Below are 21394 nucleotides of genomic sequence, written 5' to 3' on the forward strand. Positions count from 1 at the left end.
CTGGTTCTGTGTGTTTGACCACCTAAAGTTAATACTCTGGGAAGTTGTAATTCTGAAACTGTCAACTTCTAGATAGTGCTGACATTCTTTCTGTTCAGGTTTCTAATGACCTCAGAGAGACAGACCTACAGGGCCTCAAAGGAAGGCTCCTAGTATTTGTTCTTGGACACAACTTAGCTCAGTGGTTGGCAAACCAAGGCTTGCAAGCCACATGCAGCTCTTTGGCCTCTTGAGAGTGGCTCTTCCACAAGATAGCACAGCCTGGGCGAGTCTATTTTGAAGAAGTGGCATTAGAAGTTTAAGTTTAAAAAATGTGGCTCTCAAGATAATTTCAATCTTGTACTGTTGATATTTGGCTCTGTTGATTAATGAGTTTGCCGACCACTGATCTAGCTCATAATCTAAATCGAGATCTTGGCCTAAATCTGGACTACAGACACTCTTTTCTTTATCAGCAGCAACAATTAAAAATGTAATCCCCAGAAGGTAAGGGACCTTGTAACATTTTCTTTTTTGTTGAACCAAGAGTACCTAGCATGTAGTACCGTGCATAGATGGGGACGGGAGAAGTATTTGTTGAATTAACAAATAAAGGGTCTTGAAGGATCATGTTGGAAACGATTTCTGCACTTAGTTGCAATGTTTTCCTGAATCTGGCTATCTCATTCTCCCTTAACTATTGTGTTTTCTTAATGTCTGGAGCCCCAGGCGTCTTTTCCCAGTTCCAGGCTATCTGGCATCCTCCACTCCTCTGGCTCTCCCTAGAAATCCCTATTCATTGGAATAGCCAGACTTCTGATCTTGCCAATTTGGAGGTTAACTTTGACTGTGGAAACCCATGTTTGGATCTTGTATGACATCCTCTATAATAAAAGCCTAATATGCAAATCGACTGAACTGTAGAAAAACCCGTCACTATGATGCGCAGTGACCACCAGTGGGCAGATGCTCAATGCAGGAGCTGCCCCAGCCTGCAGGCCCCAGGCCAGTCAAGGCAGGTGTCAGTGGGGGGGCCCTGATCGCCCTGCCAGTAGCCCTGCAGATGGAGACGACTGGCAGCAGTGTGGGGGCAGGGAGGGGGGGTGCGAGGCTGGCAAGTGGGTGGTGCCAGGCTGGCCAAGGTGAGTGCCAGCAGGGTTTCCCCTCCTCCCCCCCCCCCCATGTCCCCACCGGTCACCCCACAGATTAGCCTTGATCAGCAGCCAGACCTAGGACCCTATATGTGTGCATGGATTTTGTGCACTGGGCCTCTAGTAATTTAATAATGTGCATGATCATGCCTTTCAGAGATAAGAGAAAAAGGACTTTATACTGTAGGTAGGGCAATGATTCTCAGAGTTCAGTCTCTGACCTAACAGCAAAAGCATCACCTGGGAACTTGCTAGAAATGCAAATTCTTGGGCCTTTACATTAGACCCACTAAATCAGAAACTCTGTGTTTTAACAAGCCTTCCAGCTGATTCTGATACACACATTTTAGAACCACTGCTGAAAGAGAACACAATTTTCCTTGTAGTCCAGCTGAGGCACCTGAGATAAGAACTTGTCCATTTTCAACTTATCCCACTATGTTCATGGATGATCTTGATGTGGGTGTGGTGAAGAAGGAAACTTGATTCAGTGCAAACAGCTCAGTTGAGATACAGTATGGAGAGGCTCCTTTCTGACTAGACAGCTCTAGCAAGACATTTAAGGTGTTTCAGCTCTGGCCATGGAAATGCAATCTTCTGTCTCATCTTAAGTGGGAAGGAAAAGTATACTCCCAGACCCACAGGAAAGCTGACTTATATAGACAGAAGTTCCCACCTCTGATGCCTCCTTGGTCTGTCTTCATGCAAATGAGGACTCCAAATCCTTGAAGTTTGATTAGTTCAGAAGACACTGTCCTAATTGTTCAGAATGGAGCCACTCTGATTGGTTGGTGAAGAAGCTGATGGGCTTATAGCTGTATAGCTCTGATTGGATGTGGAAAGCTTCAGTCCTATTGGTTGAAATAGGATCCAGGAACTCCTTTTTAAGGGCTGGCTCAGATGGCAGAAACACAGTGCAGGCGGGCAGTCCAGTGCTGGCCTCTCCCTGAAGTGTAGTTCATGGGAGAGGTCCCTGTGTAGGAATGGCTATTAAGCTCTGTTTTCCAAAAATGTGACCAATTAAGCCACTGAGAGCCTTTCTTAGTAGGTATCTTCTTTTTCACAGTCCACAACTACCTTATATTTCTTATTCTCTTCTAATTGCTCAAATGGAATACCTAAAGCCTTTTTCTTTTTGAGCTTGTAGTCTGGCTCTCAGGAACCTACAGGTCATAGTTTAACTAGCTCATTCATTCTTGCATACAACAGTCTATTTTGCATTTCATTCCAAGATGCAGGGGATGCTTCTAGAATCTTCCATTCTGCTGAACACCAGAACCAGTTCCACACACACAAAATCTCTCCAAGGGCCAACTCTATAGCGTCAGTTCGAATACTAATATCCATTTTAGACGCAGTTGGCTGCATGAAACAAAAAGCTACTTAAGCAAGCTCAGATAAGGGATGGTGGATTTAGTGGGCAGAAACACTTGGAGTTACACTGAAATCTAGGAATGGGAGCAGTACTCTGTAGTAGTTACATGCACAGACTCTGGGGCCAGGTCAACTGGGACCAAAGCTGCCACTTACCAGTCGTATGGCCTTGGGCAAATTATGTTTCCTTTCTGTGCTTTGGTTTCTTCATTTATAAGTAGGCATTCTACTGTGTTTCCCTGAAAATAAGACATCCTCCGAAAATAAGACCTAGCGCATGGAAAAATAAGACATCCCTTGAAAATAAGACCTAGCGCAACTTTAGGAGAAAAAATTAATATAAGACACTGTCTTCTTTTCGGGGAAACAGGGTATTTGCCTCATAGGATTATTGTTTGGATTAATGAGTTAATCTGTCTAGGATGAACACTATTTGACCCATAGTAAATGCTATGACTATCATTACCATTGTGATTAGTAATGTAATTGGATAGGGATCTTTGAGATGGAATTGGGAGATGGTTCTGGACTCAAGGCAGCTTGAAGGAGCTTAGCAGCAACAAGTTATGGATGCCCATTCTAAGGTCTCACTGTCAACATGATTAGCAAGGCTGCCTCCTTCAGTCTGGCTACCACATGGCCTCTGCTTCTTCAAATGTCTGCCCCTCAACCCTTCCACTTGAATGTGTCTCAGCATGCCTGATGCCCACTCTACCTCTCCATGGCATTGGCCCTTCTGCTTGGGCTCCACACTGGCAAAAACTTTCTATATTAATTAGTTCAAATCACCAGGAAAGAGAATTGTGTCCAATTCATTTTTCACACCAAATAGAGCACCATTCAAGAGTAGGGATTTGTGGCCCTTGCGGCAGATACTGACCCTGGTCCAATCAGAAGAAGGGGGTCAAACATGTGACGTACCCCGGTAGGCACAGTGGGAAGGTTCTCTCAGGATGGCCTGTTGGAAGAGCTACACTGGGATCACCATGTTGACCACATAGCATGGTACCACCTCTACCTCCCTTTGAGCTTGATGACCTCTGCCGACCTTGCTATGCAGTGCCCATGGCTGCTGAAGACTGAGGCCAGCTGTGAGAAATCCCAAAGTCTGCTGGGGGACAGTTTGTGGGCATCAGGGTCTGACCTGTTTGTGGGAATAGGGGCATAGTACAATAGTAAGATTTTTTATCTTATCAAATGTACTTATAGTTTTTCTTAGTTTAATGTTCTATCTTGATGATAATGCAATTTTTTATACTGTCTTAACACCAAATCGTCTTAATACTAACTGTTTTACATTAGTACACGTTTTTATCTTGTCACAAATTACAACCTGTGTTTCACAGTTCCTTTAGTTGATTTTCATATCAGTTTGGCTGTCTAGTCAATACCGTGTTTCCCTGAAAATAAGACATCCTCTGAAAATAAGACCTACTTACAGGTTTCCTTCTGAGTGAAATATAAAGCTTCCCCCAAAAAATAAGGCCCCCACTAGGCTAAACATGAGAGATTTGGTCCACTGATTCTGAAAGAAATGGAGTCACAAGAAATTCACCAGGAAATTCAGGAATTGGATTGTTATGATGATGTTCCTGAAGATGTTGACATGATTGTCATTGAATAAATGAGTAAATTCTTGATACTGTAGGATTCACAGTTTGTCTGGTTTGTGTTGACAACTACCGTACTACCGTACCGTATACAGGTAATACATTTCCTTTATTTTCATTTAACAATAAATGTGTACCGTATTCTTCTTCATGGAAAAATAAGACATCCCCTGAAAATAAGACCTAGTGCATCTTTGGGGGTAAAAATTAATATACAACACTGTCTTATTTTCGGGGAAACAGGGTAGTTACACATAGTGTTCTCCAGGAGAAGTTATGATGGAGACTTGACCCCAGTGATGCTGGCCCACTGGCAGGCCAGTGCTGTTAGGCGGAGCTCAGCAGCTGTTTCTGTGAAGGTCAGATCTTCAGTATTTTAGGCTCTGCAAGCCACATACAGTTTCTATTGCAGTGACATGGCCACTGTGTAGGGTGGCATCAACCGAGGGCGATGTTCCAATGAGACTGCAGACACGGAAATCCAAATTCCACTTAATTTTCACTTGTCATGAAATATTCTTCTTTTGACTTTCCCCCCAAATATTTAAAAATATATAATTCTTACCTCATGGTTGTCATTTGGGGGGAAAAAAAACCAAAAACAACAACAACAGGTGGTCCAGATTGGCCAACAAGTGATATTTTGCCAACCCCTGCTGTTGTGGCGTGAGAGCAAGACAAACCTTTACAATGCAGGTGTACACACACACAAAAAATTAAAAATAAAAATAAAGTGCTGTGTCAGCCACAAGAAGGGGCATCAAAGTCGGCCTGGGAGGACCTGGGAGGCTTCTGAGGGGTGAAGCTGGAGCCAAGGGGAGAAGGCAAGGAAGGGAGCTGTGGAGAGAGGGAGCAGCTTGTGCACATGCAGGAAGTTGCATAGGCTTGTGACCTGCAGGAAGCGCATCCCGCTGGGGAGTGTCCAGAAATGAGTGTGCAGGTCCAGATGGCAAAGGGCTTAATGAGACAGGCAAAGGTGGCTGGATTTAATCTGGTGTTTAGTCATTTTCAGACTTTCCAAACCTGGCCCTTGACATACATCTTAACCAGAAGCTCGGTATGAGAAAAAGACTGGCAAATCAGAATTGGCCTGCTGCCCTGGTTGAGACCATTGCCGCCAGTGGGGACCCAGAGTGAAGCAGGGGTGGGGAGGTTCCCAGACCCCGACACCCTGAGGCCTGTCCCTGCGCAGGGTGTGAAAGCATGGCTAAGGCTGATGAAGGACACAGCAGGGTTATAAGCAGACAGGATCTGATGGCGCCCTAGAAAGATTACTCAAGACATAGAATGGGTGAGGCCAGGTGGCAGGCAAGGCAACTGAGTAGAAGGGCAGCCATTATTTTAAACAAATAATTTCTTGCATTCCTATTATGTGCCAAGTACTGAGTGAAGACATTTCTCCCACTGGTACAAGAGTAGACTATAAACGTGCAGCACACAAATAAGTTATGTTTATATTAGAGTAACTGAGCAGTTACAGAGCACATACTGTGTACCAAGTGTTCTAAGTAAGCATTTTACCAATATTAACTTATTTAATCCTCACCACAACCTTATGATGTAGGTAACCTTATTACTTCCATCTTACAGATGAGGAAACTGAGGCACAGACTGAGATTGGGGCTGTAAAGGAACAAAACAGGTGTTGGAGACAGTTGCCTTGATGGGAGGTTGGGTTGACCCCAGGAAGATGAGAACGGATAGTCAGGGTCGTCACCAGAGCCAGAAGGGAGCCACTCCTCGCAGACAGGAGAGCAAGTTCAAGGGCTGAAAGGAGGGCATGACTTGGTCAGTTTGAAGAACAAAAGGTTTGAGTGGTTTGAGTACAGGGAGGGGGGCAAGGGAGAGTTAGGGGAGGAGGTTGCTGAAGGAAGCAGCAGCCCAATCCTATATACCTTGCAGGCTGTGGGAAGGAGATTGTATTTTTTTTCCTTGAAGCATAGAAGAGCCTTGGAAGGGATGTGAAATGATTAGATTTGAGTTCCCCAATAATGGCTGCCCTGTGGGGAATGGAGAAGAGATTGGCCCCAGTGGAGGCAGGGAAACCTGCAGGAGGCTCCTGAAGTAGTCCAGGCAGGAAATAATGTCGCCTTGGTCTGGAGTGATGGGGCCGATCATGGAGAGAAACAGGGATGCTGTGGGTAGCAGTAATCCATCAGAGGGAAGCTGAAGCCCTGACCTGGATGAGCATGCAAGATTGGTAGCAGTCAGGGTGGAGAAGAGGCACGGAGGAAACAGCTTACTAAGACGTAGAACTGAGAGGTGTTGGTGACCAATTCGAAGATAAATTTAATTTTTGTTGCTGTTTAGATGTCTTTGGGACACTTAGGAGGAGTCGCTAAGCGGGCAGTTGGCCATGACTTCAGGAAATGGGGATCTGCTCTGTAACTCTGTGCAGTGCCTCCTGTACCTTGCCAGGCTCTGTGTTGGCCTCAGCACCGCCTGTGTGGGGTGTGCGAGCCTGAGGGAGTGACTGGGTCTATCTCACTTTGTTTCCCAGGATCCATAAGGCTGTGTAACACATAGTGGGACCTCATACATGCTCGTCAGACTAGGAAGAAGCTGCTCTTCCTTTGGGGGACAAGATGGTGAGTGTAGCACAGGGAGCTAAGAGCTGTGAGACCCTGGAGCTGTACTTACAGCCAGATCACAGGCCCACCCGGCTGCTAGAGGGAAGGGTGTCTCCCGGGCTCCTCATCTTTGAGGTTGTTGCCCCAGGAATGAGCTGGTCTGGGAAGAGTCTGCTGGAGAAGTATAGTCTCTGCCACACCAGCTGTCCCTAAATGATTGCTCACTGACCTCCTCCTGAGGCCCCTTTCTCCCTCAGTGACTGATTCTTACAGTCAGATTCCAAGTGCAGTTCTCCTCGCCCCTCAGCAGGGGTTCTGCATCCCACGGAACCCTGTGCTCTGGCGAAGCCTGTAGATTATTCTCAGGATAATGGTTTTAAGCGCACAAAACAAAAGAGGGAATTGCAGAACAAACCAATTATATACATATACAGATATGTCAAAATACTTTTTTCCATTTGGGGTCTACTAATATACACATTAAATAGCAAGATCTAGGAACAGTAACAACCATAACGTCAAAGTAGAGATAGTGTAAACAATATTTTGAGATATCTGAAACAACTACAAAATGATATGAAAATACCTGCTTTCTCCTAGTGACAAAGTCACAGGCTCAGACAAAGTCCTAGTGACAAAGTCACAGGCTCAGTTATTACTGTCAAAGTAGAGATAGTGTAAATAATATTTTGAGATATCTGAAACAACTACAAAATGATATGAAAATACCTGCTTTCTCCAAGTGACAAAGTCACAGGCTCAGTTAATACCACTGTGGCCTGCATCCATAATGAAAGGAAATGCTAAGTTTCAATTAGAGTTTGCTAAAATAAAGGTGTTGTTTTTTTTCTTCTCATCTAATTTCATGGATCCTCTGAATTCTATTCATGAACTGTGGACATAAGTGCAGGCCTTCCCACCATTCATTTCAGTTAGCAAGTGTTTCAGAGACCAGTGGCATAAAGTGTCAAGCGTATGTATTTGAGTGTCAAATGTATTTGATTGGCTTATTTTGACAATCCCAGCTTCATTCTCCTCTGTATTTTACAGTTCAAGACATGGCCAAGAGCAAGTGCTCCATAAATGAGGTGTGGATGGGCAGATGGAGAAACTTCAGAAAGTTTCTGACTGCCCAGACGTTTAGCCTATAAATAATAGAGCTTGAATTTGAACCCAAATCACTTTTTACTTAAAATCTCTTGTCTTTCCTATTCTTCCACGCTACCATTATACCATTATGCCATTATTTTAAAGTGTTAGCTCAATGCGAGGCATGTTCATAATTTATGCTACTCTGATCACGGGAAAGAACAGTCAGAGAATACCCAAAGTGCCTTGCTTACTTCTCAGAGCCACGTGTTCAGTACCCTGCACCTGTGGACCTTCAATGGCTGGGATGGCAAAAGCCCCAGAAACTGCCTCTCACAGATGGGTAGTGAACCGTCAATGTGAAATTCAGAGAAGGCCAAGATACATTGGAATAGGAAGTGTGGGGTAGTTTAGTATTTCCCCAAGGTTGAAATGTGGCTCAGAGTTTACAAGGGACAAATGTTGACTCAATTGAAGAACTCTGTAATGTTTAGACCTCCTCCGTAATGTACCTGCATCGCCTGAGGTGATACTGACCAAAACCATTCAAACATCAATTCGTGCATTTGTTCATTCATTCAACAAATGTTTATTGACAACCTACTGCGTGCCAGATGCTGAGTGTAGTTTGCATTTAATGTATAGACTAAGATAAACTATTGTAGAGCTTAGAGTCTATTGAGAGATGGACAATAAATAAAAATCTAAACACAATAGTTGTAATAAGTGTTTTTGAAGGAAACAAATGGAGTGCAATGATCCAGAATAACAGCTGGGGGTAGGGATGGGAAGGTCTGTAATTGTATAATAGGAGGAGGTGACTGAACTTGAAACCTGAGAGATTAGAAAGGCCCACAGGGGAGTAGAGTGGGGAGATGACATCTAGAAGAAGTAGCAGAGGCAAAGGCTCTGAGGCAGGAAGATGGTAACATTTGAAAAGGCTGAAAGAAGGCCACTGTGGGAATTGAAGCAGGGAAAGGGGGGGGACAAGGAAGTCTGAAGAAGTTGTCAGGGACCAACTCATTGAAGACCTGGGGGGGGCGGGGGAGAGAAGCATTTGGATTTAATTCTAAGTGTGAGAGCAAGCCATTGAAGGATTTTAAGCAATAAAATTGATGGGTTTTATATTTTAAAGGATTACTCTAGCTACTGGATGGAGAATAGATTTTAGGTTAAGAGCAAGAGACCAGGAGGTTCAGGAGTGAGATGTTGGGGTCTTGGATGGGGTAGAGATGTGGAGATGGAAAGGGACTTTAGAAATGCGGGGACTGGGCTTTTTCAGTAGTCGCCATGATGGAGGCCCTGCTGGCACTTTGCTGACAGGGGTCAGGGATGCTAAAAGTCCTGCATCACACAGGACAGCCCCATAGTAAACGAATCTCTGAATTCAACTCCAATAGCTGGCACACTGGCAGAGTGAGTCTCTTTCAACTCCAAGAGCCCACGAAAATGCATTTTTCACACTATCAACCATTCATATCTTTTTGAGAATTATTTGAGTCAGGTATCTTTTCATAAGTAATTGACTGGAAGTAGCTATACGGAGGGATGGAGGTTTAGATGGGAGATGGTGCATAAATCTTGGCGGGTATTTGGTGGCAGGGAGGGCTGAGAGGCTGGAGGGCCTGGGGCCCTCCGAAGGAGGAAGGAAGGTGGAAGAGCAAGTGAGAGGGTGTGAAATACCAACTCTGGCACTTTTCATGTTTCCTGTGCTGCACTGCACGCTGCCAGATCTTGTCTGGTGCAGAGGTGCCTGCCTAACTGTCCTCAAACTTCCCTTCTCCATCCCTCCTGCACACTTTAAATGTTTCCTTCTTTGTCGTTTGAGTTTCCAAAGTAAATTCTTTCTTCAGATGATCAGAGAGATGCCACGAACTTAGTCAGAGCCAGATCAGTGCTGTGTACTGCAGAAGAATAAGAAAAAGTGACAGGAACCTTAATGGCTAGTGAAATCACTGTCTAATCTGAATGAATAATTGTTCTTCCCATTTCTCTAGCATAATAAAGGTTATTTTCTAGTTATTTCCATACATGTGATTTCATTTTGGCCTCTCAAATCTGTAAAATGGACACAATAACACATGTTAATCGACAGGTATGTGTATTATTGTGTCCATTTTACAGATTCCATCATTGAGGTTCAGGGACTTGCCAAAATCAAGCAGCCTGTAGGGGACAGAGTAGGAGCTAGAACTTGGATGGAGGGCTCCTAGGGAGGTTCCTACAGGCAAGTGAGCCCTTGGGTTAGTAATTTAGGAAGTGATGACAAAACTGTTTCAAAGTATAGGTGTATACCAAAGGGCAGCAGGATGCAAAATGAGCTGCCCAAGAGGCCTTTCTTCTGTGTAAGAAGTTCATAGACACCCAGTCAGTGTCTGCTCTGGCCCCACAAGGAAAAAGACAATTTAAGAGAGTCCTTTTTAGCATAAGGACTTGGAGTAAAGACTTGCGGGGTTCCCTGCACTTGAGGCCCCACTTTTGGGCACATTTCCCCCCCTGTTCCCACAACAGCTGTAGTATGGCTATGAGCTCCCTGCATGAGCCTTGGTGGGTCAGGCCAGCTTTCACACAGGAGGGGCTGGGACACGGTACTACTCAACTCCAGAGGGCGCTATTCACACCCTGGAATGTATGACTGGCGCACCTGGGGTTGTGCAGTGCCCGCTGAGGGTGGGGATTGTCAGTGAAAGATGACATGAAGGAGGTCCAGCACTTTCCCTTGTGGTGTGCCCACTGCTCTGTGTGCTCACACGCACTCACACTCACACTCCAGTGCTTGCTCCTTCTCCGGTCCACTTTGGCATGTCTGGCCCAAGGGCTCTATCTTTTTCAGCCCAAGCATCATTTGAGACGAGGTAGCTTTTTCTGCAAACTGGAAGAAGTCTCCCTCGCCGCGCGGCTGCATGTAGGCGGGACGCTCCGGTTAGACATGGCAGGCAGGAGAAGCAGAGTGACAAGTCTGAGGGAACCGGGAAAACCCAAAGGCAAGACAAGGTTTAGAGTTAAATCAGGATTGGATTTTGTCATGAAAGGCAGAACTGGCAAAAGCATCATTACAAGGCATTAACCTTGTTACACACAGAGGAACAAGCAGAGGCTGGGATTCAGAAATAAATTACACATAATAAACTAGTCAGAATAGGCCGGGAGCAACATTAGTGATTACGCTCCAAGCGGGGAGGGGGGCAAGAGAGAAAATGGGTCAAAAGAAGAGTCAGAATAGTCCCTGGACGCTGGGGCCCACTGTACTCCCCCCACCCCCTTTCTGCTCAGCTCCCTAGGTATTCACTTCACTTTTGTGCGGAGGTCTCTCTGGGGCCTTTCTTTTGTTTCCAGTTGCTGAAATGAGCGTAAGAGAGCCATTCATAGGGCTCCTTTTTCCATTCATGGGGACCTGTTCATTTCTGTGTGTTTCCAGCACAAAAGAATCCATTTCCATTCAGCCACAGCAGCCCTCACGGGAGGGCCAAGCTCAGCTTTCTTATTTCCTCCCAGGCTCCGTGTGTAATTGGCTGCACAGCCCTTACTGGCCAGCGGCCTCCAGGGAGAGAGGACGAAACTCGGCTTCCCAGCTCCCGGGCCCAGCACTGAGGGGAGCTGGACAGCAGGGCCAGGCCCCACACGCCTGGGCTCTCCCTGCACACACCGTCTCAGGGAACAGAAATCCTAATCAAGAGCAGCCTATACCATGACGGCGATCGGTAACTTAGTAAAAAGTTTAGAGGTTAGACTTCTGTGCTCAACCACATCCTGGAGTGCCGAGGCCCTTTTATCATCACCTCCACACCGGCCTCAGCTGTCCATTTTCACTTTCTACCTTGACTGTCGTGGAAACCAAATGTGCAGAGGGCTTCACACGACCAATTTCAGGGGGAGCTGGCCCGGGAAGGGGGCCACTGGCTCACCTTAAGAGCCTCCTCTTGTCAAGGAGGAAACTTACTCCCAGAAGCCCCTCAAGCGGACTTCTGATAGCTTACTGGGCAGACCTGGGCCACATGGCCACCCCCAGCTCCGAGGGGTGGAAAGCTGGTGTATGGCCCCAGGGAGTGGGGTTGCCATTTGGCTCGGCCCCCAGTCGTGGCTTTCCCAGGCTTGGGCTTATTGCTACCTAAACTAAAGTATGGCTCTGGTGGCAAAGAAATAGGTGGGAATGCTGCCACGGGGTGGCAGGAAGCCTTTGTGTTTTTAAATAAGGTAATGAGAGCAAACACGTATTGCGTGTCCCTCTGGGCCAGACACTGCCCTCAGCTTTACTGAGGCTTCCTCCTAACTCCTCAGACCTCATAACAAGCCTATGGCATAAATGCTGTTGCCACCACTTCTGTGTGTACAGGGGAAACGGAGTCACAGAGCGGTTAGATGACTTGCCCCAAGTGACTTAGCTAGAAAAGGACAGGCCAGGATTTCAACCCAGGATGCCTGCTCACTCCCCTACATGGCTCCTATTAGGTAAGACGATAAGATACTCCTAGTAGCACACAGTAAGTACATGTTACAGATAACATATCAACATATTCTTATTACTACTACCATTATTATGTCTTTTTCATAACCACCCTACTAATCAAGCTGCATTAGACTTAATCACACCCAGGAAAGCCAGCCCCCAGCAGCGTGAAATAAACTGCCCCCACCCCTGGTGGGTGAGAACCGCGCTGCAGTCCTAACTCTGGCCCCTGCTCCCAGGTGTTTTGTTCTGTGCCACCAGCTCCCCAGTTGGGTAACATGGGTTTAATGCCTACCTGTGCTATTGATTCAGATCTTCATTCTGAAAACTGCAACTTGAGGGACACTCAGAAGTCAGTTTTCACATTGTGTCCCTTCAGTTTGAGCTGTCTATCTTCTTCTTGGGTAGCTTTTCTTGTCTTTGAGAGCTGGCTTTCGTGCTGGCTGGGAGGGTTATCTAAGGCCCTTCCTTCCTTCTTACTGTCACTTAAAAGCTATGCCAAACGTTGGACACCTTCCCAGGCCTTCATTACCTTCCTTCTGCCTTCCGTTTCCCCTGTATGACTTCTGCTTCAATTGTTCCCCGGCCCCTTGCGGCCTTCTTCCCCTTCTTCCCTTCTTCCCCTTCCCCTTCCCCTTCCCCTTTCCCCTCCCCTTCCCCTTCCCCTCCCTTTCCTTCTCCTCCTCCTCCTCCTCCTCCATCCCTCTGCTCCTCTCATCCTCCTCCTCCTCCTCCTCCTCCTCCTCCTCCTCCTCCTCCTTCTCCTTCTCCTCCTCCTCCTCTTCTTCTTTCTTCTTTCTTCTTTTGGAGCCAATATTTCACAGACAGAATATCTTATCCCACCTCAGCAAAGGCTGCTGCGACATGTTCTTGGCTAATCAGAATAGCTACAGTAACTAAGCACCTTCTATTCATCAGACATGGGAGTGCACTGTCCCATTTGGTCCTTCAGGATGCACCACTGCTATTCCTCTTTCTGTGTCAAGAGATGGAGAAGAAAGGAGTTCTCTAGCCAAAGGTAGTGATATTAGAGTATACCAGATGCCCAGACAGAGATGATACCCAATTCTCTGAGTTAACCTCTCAGTGCTGCTCAAATCCTCCTATTTAATAAAAGGCTAATATGCAAATTGACTGGATGGCGGAATGACCTGTTGCTATGATGTACACTGACCACCAGGGGGTAGGTGCTCAATGCAGTGGCTAGTGCTCTCCCACGGGGAGCGCCGCTCAGCCAGAAGCTGGGCTCACAGTTGGTGAGCGCAGCAGCAGTGGCGGGAGCCTCCCCTGCCTCTGTGGCAGCACTAAGGATGTCTGACTGCTGGCCACAGCCAGACATCCCCCGAGGGCTCCTGGACTGCGAGAGGGCGCATGCCGGGCTGAGGGACCATCCCCCCTTCCCGCTGCACAAATTTTGTGCACCAGGCCTCTAGTATTTAATACAAGTAATAGGCATAGGTGGCCAATGTTAAGTTTGAACAATTCTGGTTTTATTTTAAAGCAAGACATTGGCTTCTGGTTTTATTTTAAAGATATGTGGTGTGTTATGTGTGTGTGTGTGTGTGTGCTTTTTTAAATCTAAAGGTCATCTGATTTTTCTTTTTCTGCTTATAGTCACAGGATATCTTTATCTAAAAACAGTGATCTGTTGTTCTGATTCATAGATATTTTTTCTTAACTTCAATTTTAACAGGACAGGTCCTCATCTTCCCCAACTGCATGGAAAGTATCTTTTAGCAGGAAGGAAAGCTGTAATGGGCTTTCAAAAAGTCTTTCAAAACTGAGTTTACTATGGAATATTTTATGCAAATAAGTCACTTTCTCCCTAGGTTATGACATTTTTTCCCTTGAAAAGAGATCATGACAGAAACAGACCTGGAGACAGAGAAGCAGCGATCAGACTCAAACCTCAGAGGGAAGGTAGGGGAGGGTGGGGGTAAGAGGAAGAGATCAACCAAAGGATTTGTGTTCATGCATATAAACCTAACCAGTGGTCATGGATTGGGGGGGAGAGGGAGGGGAGAAAACATACATGGGGAGGGGTTTGGGATGGGAATAGGGGGATGAGGACAATTATGTGATACCATAATCAATAAAGAAATTAAGAAAAGAGACTATGGCATTGGCATGGGAGGAAATCCTTCCCAGTTTATCTTCTTCACAGCACAACTTCAGCAGAACGGTAGAGGCGGCTCTTTAAAAGCATCAGAGATCAACTTAGTCCATGGATCCATTCAGTGTAGATGTTAATGAAACTTGGTGGGTTTAAAAATAATGAATATTTAATAAGACATAAATAAACACTGTTGGCAACGCTATAATGAAGTTAATAAGTCTCAGCCTCCCTTGCCAACCTCCCCCTTCCAGATGGGGCGATTTGGGGGCTGCGGTGCTGCTCCCTGAAGTTTGCCAGCCCTCTCATTGGCCAAGACTTAAATGGGCCTTTGAAAACCTTAGCGCAGTTGGGAACCGAGCGCTGGCAGACAAAATGCATATCACACTGTGTTCAGCAGCTACAGGCAGCAGCGGCTCTTTCTAAATCCATATCTTCCTGAGATTTGTGTAACAAACTCCGTTCTCTGTTGGTGAAGGCAGGAAGCAACATCAAATACTTCACGTCCTTAGACAAGAAAGAAAAAGACATTTTGGTCAGCACTCTGTCTGCTCTGGGTTTAAAACGGGACTTTCTTTAATGATCAGGAGCAAACATGCAAGTCTAGGTGCTCAGACCTGAGGCTATTTAAATGCTTTCTGGTGGGAGGTATGCTCTTCGTTTCCTCATCAGGAGCATCAGCACCAGGTCCAGCCCTTCGCTCAGTTTCTCCTTGGTGCTGTGGCTCTCTCTTTCCCACAGTCCAGGACCATATCTTCCCCTCGTTACCCTCTGAATTCATTTCCCTGTCTTTGGGCTTCACATTACACCCTTCCTTCTGCCATCACACCCCATAGGAGGGATGGTCTGCCTCACATCCTGGGAAGTGGCTTGTGGAACCTTGCAGAAGCCAATGCCTCGCTAAAACAAACGGCAGCAGGATCCTGCAAACAGCCAAGTGTAAGATTGCCTCCCTCCCAATTCAGCAGTGGGCTCTCTCCTGGCAGTAAAGTGGAACTCGGCTTCCTATATCAGCTGGGGGAGTGTTAAATGGATGGCTAGCTCACTGCTGGCAATCAATACGTGTTAATACGTAGTAAACAAATGACTTTCCGTGGGCTGGGCAAGCACAGCGATTTTGCAGATGAAAAGGATAAAAGGTTGTTCCTGGGATCTTGCCGAAGAGATTATATTTGGGGCTCAAGTAGGAGCCTTCCCAGGTGGGCATAAGAGACATTTAATCATCCTGAATTATGGCTGTTAAAAATTAACTTTTCCTATTTGTGCATCCCCGCATGTTCAGAAAGAAGATCAACCTGAGAAAGTGCAGCCGATCGCGCCGTCCACCATGATCCACTCGGACCTGACGTCTGTGTACGGCACCGTGGTGATGAACAGGGCCGTTCTGTTCCTGGGGACTGGAGACGGCCAGTTACTTAAGGTGGGTGTTTCGTGCCTTCTTCAGAGTCGATGTTAGTAGTGACCTGATTTTGTGCTTTTTAATTATGTTTTAATGTGTCTGAATTATGCACAGCACCATACCAACTGCTTTTATGAACTTTTCAGTGACTCCTGAAATGGCCTGGAAGAATTTTCTAGAAGTCTGTTTGTAATTCTTTCCCTAGCTATGCGACAAAGCACCAGCCACCTTGTCTCCCAGCTCCTGCCAAGACATCCCCCTTCCTTACTCACTGGTTGCCTAGGTGAGGCAGACAGGGATCTGGCCCCTACCCCACCCCTGACTCACCTCCCTGAGGCATTTAACCTTCCAGTTCTATCTCCTTTATAATGAAAATGTACAAAGTGCCAGATTTCTCACAACTTCAAGAAATAAGAGATTGGAGGGCTTGAAGAGAGGAAAGAAGCAGGTGCTCCTTCTCTCCAGAGAGATCGGAGACCTGAAATCTGTGAGACTCCCCTTGGCTTTGATCTCGGAGACTATACTTTCTCACTGCATGGATGCACCCCTCATCACGTTGAGATTTTTTTTATCCACTTGGGGGAGGGCCAGTGGGAAGGAGAAAATAAAATCAGAAATACCTAGTAATTGGCCTGAAATTATATAGCACTTACCTTCAATTTCATCAGCAAGCGAGTATGGAACACCTCCTGTGGCCTCCACCAGCACTCGTGGTTGGGAGCCACGCTGTTCCTTTAGCTCTCTGTAGCCAATTTATTGTCAGCTCAGATCCCATTCAAATGGGAGGTTAACAGATTTGTTTTCTCAGCTGATCTCCCACCGATAACTAGCTGTGTGCCTTAGGTAAACTGCCTGATCTCTCTGAGAGTCCATTTCCTCATGTGTAAATAAGATTGCACTGATGGTCGGCAAACTCATTAGTCCACAGAGCCAAATATCAACAGGACAGTGATTGAAATTTGTTTTGAGAGCCAAATTTTTTAAATTTAAACTATATAGGTAGGTACATTGTTATTAACTGAATTAGGGTACTCCTAAGCTGCCTTTGCTAAAAAACTCAAGGGGCCAAAGAGCCACATGTGGCTTGAGAGCCACAGCTTGCCGACCACTGCACTAGACAGCCTCAAAGCTCCGTCCTCTTCAGAAGGCCTCCAGTCCCACCTGCTGTGTCTTATCCCCACTCGGCCAAAGCTTTGCTCGCTCAACTGCAAATGTGCACCGTAGTCTTGTTGCCATACCTTTGCTCGCACTGGATTGCTTTCTTTTCTCTCTCTGCTTTACTGAATGCCATGTCTCTGAGCTTTGGCTTAGTTTAAGCCCCATCTCATCTCTGAGGACTTCTGTACTAAATCTGTAGTGATTAGGCTTTCCCCTCATCTCCTGAAATACTCCTATCTGTATCTTTTTTTTTTCTTTCTTTTTTTTTTGGCTCATTACAAATGTCTTGCTTTGATGCCTAACCTTTTCTCTTGTATTTGTCTGGCCTTCTCAACTTGATTTTAAGTGTCTTGAGAAGGGGGCCCTGGAGTCCCACAGCCTGATGCAGTGCCAAGTGCCTGGTAGGAATTTAATTTAATTTGTTTCCTTTGGAGGAAACCCAGTACCATATGGGAGGGAGTTTGTTTGTATATACATTCCTTTAAAGTATACATGATCCTATTTCCTGTTGTGTTAGCTTAATTTCCCCGGGAAAGGTAAACACCCATCAGTCATTTTGCACAAGTTGCTTGGTACCATGAAGTGACATCTGTAGCTACACCAACGTGGTCAGGCCAATTAGAGCCGTTAACCTGGCAGAAGAAGTTCCTGTCAATCCAAACGGGGCCTCCTCACCAATGATCTCTTCGGATTTGGGGTATTTTTGAGGAGTGTTTTGACAAGAATACTGTTTCCCCAAAGCAGTTTTCCCCAAACTGCTACATGGCAAATTGGAGGTGAAGGAACACTTGGCTCTAAGTAGTTCCCTAGGGAAGACCTGGCTAGCCCTCCTGTTTGTTCGCCCCACCAGTTCGTGTGCAGCTGGCCAGTTTTTAGAGATTTGTCGCACCAGAGGGGTGGGACCAAGCTGCAGCTACAAGCTGCTGAGCAAGAGGTGGCCCAGTGAAGTCTCCCTTCCCTGTGCATCTGGAAGGGGTAACCCTTCAAAAGCCACATCTGGGGCCTTGTTTGAATAACGAGGCAGGTTGATTTTCCATTTGTTCTGTGATTGCTAACATTTATCCAGCACTTCCTGTGTGCCAGTCACGCTACATAGTCTAGCTCCATGGTCGGCAAACTGCGGCTCTCAAGCCACATGCAGCTTTTTGGCCCCTTGAGTGTGACTCTTCCACAAAATACCAAGGCCTGGGCGAGTCTATTTTGAAGAAGTGTCATTAGAAGAAGTTTAAGTTTAAAAAATTTGGCTCTCAAAAGACATTTCAATCGTTGTACTGTTGATCTTTGGCTCTGTTGACTAATGAGTTTGCCAACCACTGGCCTAGCTAATGCAGTCCTCTCTAGAACTCTGAGAAGTAGGTATACTATTCCCATTTTACAGATGAGGGAACTGAGGTCCAGAGAAGTTGGATGCTTTGCCCACAGCCACACAGTGGCAGAGCAGAAATTGGAACCTGGAAGGACTTCAGAGGCTGCCCCTAATAGGCCCATGACTTGTCATCTCTGCTCAGGCAAGGGCAACCGCTCCCTGAGGGTTCTCTGGGGGGAGTGCGAAGCATGTTGATATTGAGATCGATGTGGGGGACCAGGGCTCCTGGGGTGGGTCCCAGGTCTTAGAGACTCAGAGAAGAACCTCAGCCTGAAAAGGCAGATCATCTGACAGGAAATACCTCACTGGCCTGACAACTTGTTGGAAATTCAGCCCTGCCCCCAGCCTCCCTCAGGAGGCGTTTATGGAGGGGGTGTGAGCTGACTTGTCTCCTTTCCCCCACAGTCTCCTTAGAACAACCCAGTAATTCCCAAGAGTCTGCCATGTGACCTGTGTGCAGGTCCTTGGATGCAGCCCCTGCCGCTGCCCAGAGTCCTGGGTCCTGGGGACGGTGTAGATGGCTTGGAAGGCACAGATAATCCCCAAATCCTTTATTCACAAACTTCAGGCTTCTTGTTCACCAGACTTGTCACCAGAACGTTAGAAAAGTCGAGCATTGATAGACACAAGTTTGGCTTCTTACGGCCCAGAGTGGCGGTGCTAATGAGCAGTGAAAAGCAAAACCTGACTCAGTTCCTAACCGGTTTGGCTCAGTTGGAGCGTTGGCCTGTGAATTGAAGAATCTCAGGTTGGATTCCGGTCAAGGGCATGTACCTTGGTTGCGGGCACATCCCCCAGTAGGGGGTGTGCAGGAGGCAGCTGATAAATGTTTCTCTCTCATCGAAGTTTCTAACTCTATCCCTCTCCATTCTTCTCTTTTAAAAAATCAATAAAATATATTTAAAATAAAATAAAATAAAAAAATAAAAATAAAGTCACAAATTTCATGCATATCCTGTTATTACTTATTTTACTACCTTGAAAACCTCAACATATTCAATTCTGCCCTTGCAATAAGGACAATTTCCTTTTTCTTTTCTTTTTAAAAGATCTTTAATTGATTTTTAGAGAGAGAGGAAGAGAGATAAACATCGGTTAACTGCCTCCTGCATGCCCCGTTATGGGAATGAGCCTGCAACCCAGGCATGTGCCCTGACAGGGAATCCAACCAGCAACACTTTGGTGGGATGATGCCCAACCAAGTGAGCCACCCTAGCCAGGGCAGGACAAGCTCCTATACGCATTAGTCAGCTCAGAGGAATCCAAACCACATGACAGGCTGAACCACAACCTAGAGGAAGATTCCGCATGTGTTTATGAAAACGGGTACACTCATCAGCGTCCTGATTGGCAATGCGTGTGACGTCAGTTCCCCACAGCTGAGTTCAGTGTGACCATAGTTTTTCAGCTGATCTCAGTGGAGACACTGACAACTAAAAAACTACAGAATGCCATCGTGTTCAGAAAGGAAGTCAAATAAGGAAATAATGGGGCGCAGGGGCGCCTGAGCATAACCTGCCTTATAACCACAAGGACTGCACGTTGATAAAATAAGGGGCAGATTAGATATTCTCAGAGGACAGTTCCCATTCCAAAGTCCTCCCATTTTTTAAAATTTGATGAAGGAACTGGGAATACAGGAGAAAGAGGCAGCAATGGTATTAGCACGCTGTCAAGTCTTTCGTTTTTCCACTTATCCTGAGTAGAATCTTATCTGTGGAAGTAGGGCCGGATTACTTGGAAAAGTGCATGTCTTTAAAGACACTTTAAAAGTGATTCACTATCTCAGCTTAAATTTAAAATTATGTTTCCACATAATAGAACATAATACAGCTATTTAAAAATACTGTTTACAAAAGGTTTACCATAACATTTAATATACATGTCTTCTTTCATTAACTGAAGAAAATAAAAAGGATACAAAACTGGATAGAGTCTGACCTCAGCTATGTGGGGGGGAAAAAGACTAAGCTGCTAACAACAGTTGCCTCCAACAGAATTGGAGGATTTTTTTCTTTGCCTTCCCCTCATCCCTGCTTCTTTGCAACTTTTTCTACAAGCATATATCACTTTTATAATTAAAAAATACCAAATAATAACTTGATATTTAATATTGTACCACTAAATGATATGAAAACTGCCCTTGACCGGAATCAAACCCGGGACCTTTCAGTCCGCAGACCGACGCTCTACCGCTGAGCCAAACCGGTTTCAGCAGAAATTTTTGACTTAATTTATGCCCACTAAATTTCCTTGTAAGCATAAAAGATAACAAGGCAGCAAACAAGAAATAATAATAGCTAACATTTCTGAGCTCTTACTGTATGCCAGGCATTAGAACTAGTGTCTGCATGGGTTAACTCATCTAATCCTCATGAGTAAATCCTATCCTATACCAACTTCAGAAATGAGAAAACCTGGGGCTCAGAGAAGTGAGGTAACTCACTCGAGGTGATTTGGACCCAAGCTGTCTGCCCCCAACCAAACTATGTTGGTAATGAAAATGTGGTCTGTAGAGCTTGCCAGAGTTGGTGGAACTGGTTTTTATTTTTATCTTGTTCCTAATATTGGACTATCTGGGTCAATACCAAGACACCACTATTTGGGATTTCATGAGAAGGAGCTATGGCTGCTGTGGTTTAAGTTTGACTCTATTTGTGGATAGACTTCTGTATTAGAAGGAGAAAGTGTCCTTTTCTCTCAGGGTTGCGCATAGCTCATGGGAGCCTCTGGTCCCACTTGGGGGCCCCTGCTTTACCTCATTGGATTTCTTTAGAGCAAAGATGGGAAATCTGTATTCGAGTTGATTCTTGGGCTAGCCCAGTGAGAGGAGGCTGGTGTTGGGTTCTTCAGCATCCCTAGGACTGAAGGAGGGTTCCGGGGGCAGGAGCCATAGCATGCCCTTCCCCCTGTCCAGAGAAAAGCACCGCTGCCCTCAGAACCATATTCCTACTAGTGGATTTCAGTATCCAAACCATGGAACAAACTCCAGTTTCATAAAGTTCTTCCTGAATCCTAACTGTAGACAAAATGATGTAACACCTGCAAAGCCTTTCTTGATTATGGCTTCTAAAGTTTTCGAGTGAAAGTAAGAGAAAACAAAAATAATAAAATATTTTATAAGGACATGCTCATGTG

General features: G+C 45.7%; 1 protein-coding gene across 4 annotated transcripts in view; it reads left to right on the forward strand.

Annotated features, from left to right (window-relative positions):
* PLXNC1 (plexin C1) overlaps nt 1-21394 on the forward strand; it is a 163328-nt gene that overhangs the window by 6123 nt on the left and 135811 nt on the right. For all 4 annotated transcript variants that reach the window (XM_036455663.2, XM_045588341.1, XM_036455662.2 and 1 more), the window contains exon 2: nt 15616-15753. In XM_036455663.2, the coding sequence (XP_036311556.1) occupies nt 15616-15753 (138 nt within the window). The remainder of the gene's footprint in view (nt 1-15615; nt 15754-21394) is intronic.

Source organism: Pipistrellus kuhlii, unplaced genomic scaffold (assembly GCF_014108245.1).
Source record: "Pipistrellus kuhlii isolate mPipKuh1 unplaced genomic scaffold, mPipKuh1.p scaffold_m20_p_3, whole genome shotgun sequence".
NCBI classification, from domain to species: Eukaryota; Metazoa; Chordata; class Mammalia; order Chiroptera; family Vespertilionidae; genus Pipistrellus; species Pipistrellus kuhlii.